General features: G+C 30.5%; 1 protein-coding gene across 1 annotated transcript; it reads right to left on the reverse strand.

Annotated features, from left to right (window-relative positions):
- Positions 1-4,405: 4,405 nt before the first annotated feature.
- On the reverse strand, positions 4,406-5,229 carry LOC110721925 (glycine-rich cell wall structural protein 2-like). Its single transcript, XM_021901159.1, has one exon. The coding sequence runs from the start codon at positions 5,175-5,177 to the stop codon at positions 4,728-4,730; it is 450 nt and encodes a 149-aa protein (XP_021756851.1). The 5' UTR covers positions 5,178-5,229; the 3' UTR covers positions 4,406-4,727.
- Between the last annotated feature and the right edge of the window lie 5,890 nt (positions 5,230-11,119).

Consider the following 11,119-nt stretch of genomic DNA (forward strand, 5'->3'; position numbering starts at 1 on the left):
TAGATTATTGCAATTGGTCGATAATTAATTTACAATAGATGTTAAGTGGTGACTCTAAACCTGTTTCTCTTTTTCTGCCTGGATTTCAAACCATTACAGAGTTGTATGAGTTTCTCTCAAGCCTCAACATAACTGACCAGATGCATACTAAATTAGGTATAAATTGTCATGTATTGGATACAAATGTGTTAGCATATTTAATTGTGAGCATTATCTAAACCCGTCAATAATAAGTTTGATACACTAATTCTTAAAAACAGCCAGTCCATTACCATTAATTTAGCTTAATGTTACATTAGAAGAATAGCCTTCTTTCTCTCCTTTGGCTTAATGTCAGGTTTCCACTAATTGATTGTGAATACATTGATTGATAGCTCTTGGGGTGTGTTAGCCAGCGGTATTCTCATGTTATAGACAGCATCAAGGTCACCCTTATTGATGTATATATTTATCATTTACTTGTCATTGCTTCTCTAAGCATCAGTTATTTGCTTGTGATCTCAGTATCACCCTAATTACCTCCCTTCGAAACACGCCATTGAAATTTTGTCATCATTTGATATGTGATTGAGAGAATATGCATAGGATGCTGCATTGTGGAGGTGGTTGAAGCATTAGCCACAACACATAATCAAACTATTGCATAGGATGCTGCAATTAGGTGGAAGGAGAATTCTGGTTTCTGTGATCTTTTCTTCCTATATGTGTGTGTGTGTGTGTGTCTGTACTCTGTTTCCCCACGCTTTGAGATTCATTTTTTGGCTAAATGCAAAAAACACAAATAAATAAAGAAATATAAAGAGGAAGCGGGTGTGATTAGAAGAAGTTACCAGGGAAGTCAATGACCTTGCCTTGTACTTCATATGTGATTTACGTGAATAAATGGCTAAGTGAGTTTTCTTTTTCTTTTTTTTTGTTTCCCTTTCTGTACTTCAGAATCACTAAATACTGATCTAGTTATGAGTATCTTGTCCAAGCTAACTTATTATTTGTTGAATTCCTTGGAGTGTGCTGATCTAGGGGCTAGGGTCTTATACTGCAGTATGTAAAGGGGGATAATAAACTTTAATGTGCAGTTGTGAATTGTTATCTGTGTGTAATCTGAACTCTTCTTGGTGACTAATATTCTCAACTGAGAAAATATGAAGCAAATAGCAGCAGACTAGCAGTGGCTGAAGCTTCTTCAATTATTGACTTAGAACAATATGAACTAATTTAACATGTCCTACCATTGATGAAAGTTATGTACTTCTTGTTACAAAAGCTTGTTTTTTAAGGAGAGAAATTATTACCATAAATTGTCCAATGTTAAACTTGCGAAGGATATATTCAAATTAATGTATTTCATAATATACTTTTACTTGAAAATTGATTAGCTATACGAACATGATATGTGACAACATTGATATGTTGAAATGACAGTCTAATCTATTATGTTTAAAGTAACATTATTGGTAATCTTGAGCAATGTCTCAAGGATTTTATGTTTCTTGGGTTGAAGTACACTTACAATGTCTGGAGTAAAATCAAAGACATTGATCAATGGGATTGCTCAATATGTTGCCACAAGGTTTTAATGGTTAGATGTGAGTCCGATGGTTAAAGTGTAAAATCTAGATACATTTGTACTTAGTTTGCAATGAATGTGAAAAATGATTATACTTATCTATACTAATATATTAAAAGGCATTACTAAGAAAGTCTACGTGCCATGTAGTTGTGATTAATCCGAATAACATCAATGAACTAATGTGGGTAATACATAGTTGGTGTTTCATGTGATGGTGTTGGTGTGCTAGTTTTGTCTGCTTCTAAGCTAATTAGTTTTCGATGATAAGAACGAACTAACTACTATATAATCTGCTACTGCATCTACTCTATAATGTTGCTACTGCCTCTGCTTTATAATGTTGCTGCTGCCCCTGCTGTAATTTTGCTGACTTGCTGCCTTGCAGACGATGACAACTCTCTCTACGGGGCAGTCCTGCTAGCTGCTTGCTGGTCTCTGTTTTGCTGCCTGTGGGGCTGCTGGGTGCAGGCTGCTGTCATGTAGGTTCTCTGCTGGTTCAGGCTATTGGGTTGCCTGGTTGTTGTTTTTTCTACCTGTCTCTGCTGTTCTGAGCTGTTGCAGGGTTGAAGAAGGCATCCTGGTTTGGACTTGCTTTTCCCTCTTTGCTTCTAGTTTGTTGCCTAGTTCTATTGCTGTCTTGTTTTGGTTTTGGCTGGTTACTGCTGCTACTGTTCCTTTTACTGCTGTTGTTCTGTTTTTTCTGTTCTGCACTGTCGGCTGTTGCTGTTTTGTTCTGTCAGCTGTTGTGCTGCTTTCTGCCTGGTGCTATGCATGCCTGGTTCTGGCTGCTGTTGTTGTTCTGCTGAGCTTGTTGCTGTTGGGACAACTTGCTTTGTTGCTGGTCTCTACTTCTGTTGTTTAGCTGCTGATGTTGGTCGCTTGCCTCTCAAAGATTGTAGTCATTGTAGTTTGTGTTTTGCTTGTTGTTTTTGTTTGTAGTTTGTGTTTATTAGTGAAATTTAATTAATTTAATTAGTGAAATTTGATTTTGTAACTTTTCCCTTTAAGGGAAATAATGTACAAACCTTCAATTTATATTAAGGAAATTTCAATTTAATTGTCTTAATTATTGTTATTATTATTATTGGCATTAGGGTATAGGGAACCGTGACATTAGAGTATAGGGAACCGTGGCATTAGGTATAGGAAACCTTGGCATTAGATATTACAGCTAATGCCGCGACAATAATGTTGATGTTGCATCAGGTGTTGATCTAATGCAACGGATCATTGATGTCGTGGCATTAGGTGTCATATGCTGTTGCATTAGACCTACTGCAACGCCATCAGATGCCACGGTACATGGCCGTTGCATTAGGCCTAATGCCACGGATTTTTACGCCTAATGCAACGGAAATGAGGGTTGCAATAGGTCAAAAATGTAGTAGTGTGCTGCAACATTTGGTCATGAGCCAGCAATCAAAACTTGCCACCTCACCAACCAAAAGTGATGGCAACTCCATCCCAGGATTCCCAACGGCTAGTTGCATGTAGTTTGAATGTGCTCCAACTGCTATATTATTGCAACGGCTAAATCCTAATCAATTTGTATATATACATATGTTTTATGTATATTTAGTGTCCAAAAAAAGGTATATATATTTAAACAAAAAATATATAAACAAAAAATTTCCTCCTAAAAAAAATAATTCACGGATCCAAATCAAAATTTCGAATTGAATTCTCTTTTATCTTTATTACAAAATAATCATCAATTTCGTAGTATTTTAAAATTATCGTTATGTATTATAAAATAAATTAGTAATTATCATTGTGTATTATATCGTCCATAACAAGTTTTATTATTTATTAACTTAAATTAATTTTATCTGAATTATCATAAATGAGTATTTTTATCTGAAATAAATTTATAAGACATGAATCTATATTAATAATGTTTACAATAATTTTTAAAAAAAAATAATTAAAGATATTATTACAAAAAAAATATAAATATATTTTGAAAAGGATAAATGAGTTTGGAGTGAGTCTTGGGATACTGTGTGAATATGGAGATATTCTTGTATAAATCTGAATAATAGAAAAGCATTTAAAAGTGAGTGGAAAGTTGATGTGGTAGAATTTGGAGTCTGGGTTTGGGGATAAACTCACCCTTACTCCTACTATCACCAATTGATTTTAGAGTATTGAACCTCCTTTGGGCTTATAATAAGTGGACCAATTTGTCCTGCTCCTTGTTTGAGTTGCCCAATACGAGTATTTGTGTCCTCAATACTCTCGTAGCTAACTATATGCTCACCCATCATGTACTGATGGGATTAGTCCAGTCAAAATAAACTAAGTCTATCTGATAGAGTATAAAACATATTCATGAGCATCAACCATCAGCTCAAGCTTTTGGTTGAGATGGCCATTTAAAATGGTATTAGAGCCAGCGTGACACAAAGGCCCTCGGGTTCAAATCTCATCCACCCCTTCCCCCCCACTTTTAAGTAGAATATTTTGCGTAGTCGACGCAGAGTATGCGGAGGCCCATGTGCATCCACATTTTAAGCCCAAAAGGCTCTCATATAAGGGAGAGTGATAGAGTATAAAACATATTCCTTAGCCAGTTTAAGTTTTTGATTGAGTTGGTCCATTAACACTATTGAACCAAATTCTTTAAAATTAACGTAGTACTCTTATACCGTAGCAATCTTAATAAAGATACAAAATAAAACCTATTTAAAGGGACCATATATTCTGTTTGCTAATAACATAATCATATGAAATTTTGTTTAATTCGTCTCACATAGTTATTAATACATTATACAAAAATTGTGCATTATCCTTATCGTTGCTCCAATTTATACATATATGAGTCTGAATAAAAGATTTATATAGGATGCAAACTGAACTTTTCATTATAAACTTTTTAGACGTCATTACAATGAATAACACAGCGTAAATAAGAACACAAACTATAGCTAGCAAAGCAAATCGACTTTCTACGATAGGAAACGTTTAATTTTTATTCTATTTGTATACTCCTTAAATTACATAGTAGCAGATGTTGCCATGCATGGTAACTTGCATTGCTAGTCATTAAACGATAAACAAGCTCTCCAAAAAGCTCATTTCCAATTAAAGATAATCTTTTAGGGTACGTAACACAAGAATGTCAACTTAATTAAATGTCGTAGCTTAGACTTTACATTTAGTCCCCACCACCACCATACCCGCCACCATGTCCACCACCTTCACCATGTCCATACCCACTTCCTTGACCTGAACCACCACCGCCACCACCACCTCCACCACCTCCACCGCCACCTCCTCCACCACGACCACCACCTCGTGATCTTGAGCCTGATCCAGCACTAGACCCGGCGTAGGAGCCTGCTTCAGAGCCAGCACCTCCTCCACCCGAACCTGAGCTTGAGCTAGATGAAGCAGAGCTTGAGCTAGAACTTGAACCACTGGATCCAGCACCAGCACCGGCTCCAGAGCCTGACCCTCCACCAACACCCAACCCTAGGCCTAACCCTAGCCCAACACCGCCAAGGTCTAAACCCAAGTCCTTCCTTGCAATCCTACTCTCACTCAATACAACAGAAGTTGCAACAAGTAGTACAATTAGTAAAGCAATAGATTTTAGACGAGCCATGTTTTGTTTTGTTCAAATATAGAGAAGAATGAAAGGGATATTTATAGTAAGAAAATAAGGAAACCTTGTGGTAAGATGCTAGCTAACCATTAAATAAAAGTAGAGTGACGGTTTTATTTTTTCGGTACAAGAAAATCAATAAAAATTTTAGTATATGGTTTTATGACATGTACATTTGTGAAGGTTGTGATATGCCATGTGATTTCCACTCAAGGAATTATTGTGATAGTGGAATGCATGAAAATGTCCATTATACTATAAAGTTTGATTATCATTGTAAGTTTTCGCATGCTCATACATTTTTTTTTTTTTACACAAAAATAATAAATCTCTATTATTTCACTCCATGTATGTAATCCTTATACGATTTCAGTAGTAAGCTTTTTAGCAGGATGGTGAAATCTTATCTTGAATAAGGCCTTGTTACTAGTGATTTCCCACTCGGTCGGTATACCAAGGAAGTGGTAGGGGAAAGCATCCACCGAACAGTCTAGACCTTTCAAGACTGCACGTACTCCATCTATCTTAAAATAATTAACGTTAAATTTTTGCTATTTATAAGGTCCAACTTTATAATCTTTGAATGTAATTTGTTGCCAATATAGATAAAGTAAACTGCAAATTGGAGTTTCAATTCATAAAAGTACTATATATCTTGATGAGATTGTTATTATACTTAACTTTATTCGAAATTATTTCAACTTCTTATAATTCTTATTAGGGTGTGTTTTATTCATTTGATTTTCAATTAACTGAACTTATCTAAACTTATTACATTTAATATAGGTGAAAATGAGGTGAACAGAACAGACCTATGCACTAAAAGATTTGTAGGACAAAAACCTTGATTTTATGAGAAAAGCCAAGCCCAACTTGTAAAGTTCAACTAAATATTTTTTTTTTCCTTTCGATAGACCTTTATAATAGGATCAACTTAATTCACTCTTAAATGGAAGACAATGATAGAAACACAGTTAATGTTAGAGGGTTCTAGTGAATATAATTATATCAAATATCATGATCCATGACTTAAAATCAATATATATAAAAAGGTCAACATCTCAATTCATATTTTAGGTATCGTCGCTTTTAAGACTTTAACAAACTAAGCTAGTTGACATCCATGTATACTTTTTTTTTTTTTTTGCTCTGCATACAATTAAAAAATGTATGAAATGGATATTTTAAGGATTTGAACAAGGTATGAAGATTGGCGAATTTAGTTATTATTAGCTAGGGATCGGATGGGGTGAGTTAAGAGTGTGGAAGGCTACCAAAACCAAATTTCAAGCCTCTCTTAAAAATTGTAAACGACAAAATAATTTTATTAGGCTATATAGTTTGCTACATATGTGTAGATTTAAACTTGTAGCTCATCTAGAAAAGTGAGAGAGATCTACAAATTTGCTCTTTTCATTTCAACTTGGTTGATATATACATGTTTTTCTTTTCAAAGGTTATTTTGAAAAAAATATTCCACTTGCTACTTGCCATATATAGCAAGTGCTATACTACGTATTGTCGTAAAGTTGCCTAAATTTTTTTCCTAAATCTTTTTTTTTTTTTTTTTTTTTATTGCTTAGAGAGTCACAATGGTGGGTGATGAAAATCGATCCCTAAATCTCTTGAAATTGGAAGGAAAGCTCTAATTAACCACTTAAGCTATGGCTAATTCTTTTTCTTTCTTCCAAAATCTAATGTGAACACATGGAGTATAAGCTGGCGAACATGCCTAAGCAAGCAAGCAAAACTGTAGAAGTTTTATCTCGATGAAAGTAAGGCTGCAAAGTGGAGTAAACTCGAAATAACAAACTTTATGCCAAATTGCCACATGCAAGGTCAAAACTTCAGAGGTGTTAGACAATCATTTTTGGAGTAGCTTCTACTATATTGACCCAAAAATTAAAAAGCTAAAAGTGTTCGTAAAATAGTGGTGCTTGATAATTTTTAGATTTTAAAGTATCGTTTCTCTTTATTTCTTGTACTTTTATTATATTTAAATATACTTGTTAGGCAGGGTTGTATCGATTTACAATCTTACATTTATACTTCCTCATATATGGTGCATTACTACATGTACCTACAATAATAAAAATTAAAAATTAAGGAAAAAAAACACATTGTACTTTGAATTCTCCATTTAAGTGGCTTCGAAATAAGATTTTTTTTTCGTCTAAAAATCATCAAACATCATCTCACAATCTAGGGTTAATCCTCAATTAAACTGTCACTATAGTATGGTTTCAAAAAAAAAAAAAAATTGTCACTATAGTAAATTTAATTATGGTCCTTCTAATGGGGATTATTCAGCTTTTGGTTACTGAAAGGTTTATAGCAGATCAATTTTATTGATATTCTTAAGCTTGAAAGTGTTTTTTGGAACCTATTTTGACAATTAATCTGAATCAAATTTAATGTGTTGCAGGCTGTTGAGACTTTAGTTTTCCTTTAAATTTTTTTGTTGTTAAATATCAATCAATAACATAATACTAAAACAGACACCAAAAATGACACGTGTCACTTTTTGGTGTTGTTTTTTCCCTCAAAAACTCCGTCCTTCCTTTTTAGCAAAAATCTTTTATTTTTGAAATATTTGTATAACACAACTATAACAATATTTTATTCCTAATCTTATATAACTGTATTCCTTTTTATTTCGTGTTCTATTTACTTAAAATATTTACACTAGATTTTGAGACTTCTTAATTAAGGGAGAATATGCTATAATTTAGAAGGTTGAAATATGGTGGAGAGTATAAAATAACGGAGCAAAAAATACAATATTAACATTTAAATTACCATTATATAGTTTTACAATAGTGGGGTTTATTGAAAAAAAAAAACATTTCAATTCACGGTGTTGATTTGAAATCTTATGAAATAATAATAATAATTGAGTTAGTTTTTTGTTAAGTATTTCTATAACAATTTTACCAACTAACTTTTTTTTTTTTTTTCCTTCAAAAAATCTATTAACTATTACTAAAACAGGTCATGCTTACCTCAATCATTTTGGACATATGTCAAGTTTTCATTCAAAAAATTCCCGCCAATACAATATATGATGTCAGCTTTAAGTTTTTTTTAAAAAGTTATTCTACTTAGCTTGTGTTTTTGAAGAACATTGTATAGTATATTTATTTTTTTTCGAACTAAATTAATTCATTAATTAAAAGTCATACAACATCTACATTGTATAGTTTTTAGGAATAACACGCATCATTAATGTAATATAATGTATACTATGTTTAAATATTTTCAACACAACTAATCAAATATATATATATATATATATATATATATATATATATATATATATATATCTCAATTGTAGTTTTAATAATTTTTTTGCCTTATTAGTTCATCTTTCTTATATGCAATGCATTTGTTTATTTCACATGAGTTGCCTCATTTTTATATTATATCATAAATTAATTATGGGAAAAAAAAGACTATTACTATCATGCATCGCACGGACACTAATATAGTATTATTCGAAATAAAACTTATTACTAATGAGAAGTTAATGCGTGAGACAAGCTTAAAATAAGGAAAGTTTCACCTTTATAAATGATATAAATTAATTACAATGATATCATCCAGACAATTAACCATGTCATCCAGTCAAATTAATCCTATCATCTAGCCTAGATACTAAAAGATATCTTCCAAAATGATATCATATATCCAATTAATCATATTATATATCCAGAAAGATATCATTCAAACAATTAATCATATTATATATCCAGAAAGATATCATTCAAACAATTAATCATATCATCCAAACAATAAATGATATCGACTAACCAATTAATCATAATAAAATATGATCCATACAATTAATTATAGATGTCATCTGGCCAATTAATCAACTTAGATACTAAAAGATATCATCAAAATAATTAATCATATCATCTAGCAAATTATAAGCACATCCACTACAACAAATTAAGGAAAAATTAAAAAAATAAATAATAATAATAATAATAAAAAACAAAAAAACATAAAAAAAAACTATGAGTAATATGAACTATAATCATCATTATTCACTCTTTATAAAATTAAAAATAAAAGTAAGTGTTTTGATTTTCAGCAACATTATTTTTTCCTTTTTTAATTTATAAATAATTACATTAATTTCTGATCCTCCTCCATTAAAGAAAATGGATTTATGAAGAATAGCTTTTCTAGTATATTGATCAAATCAATGGACATCATCATCACTATTTAATTTTCATCGTTTTAAAGTAAATTTCTTTAAATACTTTTTTATTTGTCTCTTAGATTTTCATTTCGATTTGTAATTGATAAATTTGATCAGCAATTGATTTTCCAGAAATTTAAAGGAGTAGTTGTTGTATTATCAAGAGAGTGTGAAGAATTTAGTGGTTGTGATCATGTCGATTTTTGAAAACGGGGTCGCACCGAGTGAAAACCACTACGAAATGATTGATAACAATAGATCTAGACTGTTTTAGAACGTCGTCCAAACGACCATCTCGTACTGGTTGTACCAACCATGGTTTTTAATTTTGCTATATTAATTGACTAGATGAAATCTCGTGCGATGCACAATTTTTCATACATATATCTCAAGAAAAGATATTTTCTATATACTCTAATTTTTTTTTTTTATAATTATTTGATTTATTTTACAATTTAATAATTTCAAATAAAAAAAATAATAATTTAATTAAATTGATATTGCCAATTACAAAAGCATAATTTTTTTTAATGTAATTTATAATGCGGCTAAATTTATTGTTGTTTTGTATTTTATTCGTTGTTGTTAGTTATATGGCAATAATATAATATCTTTCACATTAAAAAAAAATTGTAAATATGTTATTTCATTGATTATATATAGGATAAAATCTTTACTGTGAAAAGATAATAATTTTTTTTTAAAATAATTTAAATCCTAAATCATTATTCATTGCTTTTTACACTTGAAATTAAACTCTCAAATCTATATATCATTTTGTATATTTCTTGTAATCTCTTGGTCTCTAACAAATTATCTGTCTTTTCAAATTTTTAGATATAAAATGTTTAAAGAAGGTAAAGTTTTTTATTGCGTTATAAGTTTTAAATTTTTTTTATGAAAAAGACATCTTATCAATCGAGTATTTAGATAAAACCATTAATTTCATAAGATAATTTTTATTTTTTTAATAATTTAAAACCTAATATCCCAAGGTTTTTTTATACATAAAATCTCATAAAAATAATTTTTGTAATTAGATCATACTCATAATATTTTTGAACATTAAAAAAACGATTATTAGATGTAATATTTCGATGTAAAAAAATTTGTATTAAAGAAAATTTCGATAGGATCACCAACTTTGTTCACACTGATATCTCTTCCATCTAATAAAAGTGATGGATAAATAGGACATGTTATCAAAAATAAAATTTATATAAAATTAATCTTTATAGTCTTATAAAATAAATTAAAATAATTACCAGAAAGTGAATAATTGTTGTGAAATTAATCTAAAAATTGTAATTATACAAAATTAAATCTATGCGTTGGAATTTTTTCATCATCCCCAATTGCCCAAACAATAGTATTTTGGAAAATTGAATCATTATTTTATTGTTGCTAAAAATGCGTGCGATATTGCTTCTTATTTGTAACGACTGAAAAGTATCTAATAGAGTAAATTTTTCCTTCAATCAATTTTGAACAAAATTGTAGAACAAAGTTGACTTTAATTGAGGCATGAACGTAATCACCCTGTAATTAAAAATAAAAAATTAAGTTAATTTTATGACTTAATTAAGCTATCTAAATCACAAAAAATTTATTTTAATCATAAAATTAATTGATAAAAACTAAAAGATTCATTAAAAGATTAAATAAATGTAAACGATTTATAAAGATATAATACCTCCTCATCCAATAGGATCATCAGGCGAGAAACTCGTACTTT

This window comes from Chenopodium quinoa, unplaced genomic scaffold (assembly GCF_001683475.1).
Source record: "Chenopodium quinoa cultivar QQ74 unplaced genomic scaffold, ASM168347v1, whole genome shotgun sequence".
NCBI lineage: Eukaryota > Viridiplantae > Streptophyta > Magnoliopsida > Caryophyllales > Amaranthaceae > Chenopodium > Chenopodium quinoa.

Bases quoted from the DNA above. Each gene is read 5' to 3' on its own strand.
- LOC110721925 (XM_021901159.1), bottom strand. From the start codon at position 5,177: ATGGCTCGTCTAAAATCTATTGCTTTACTAATTGTACTACTTGTTGCA.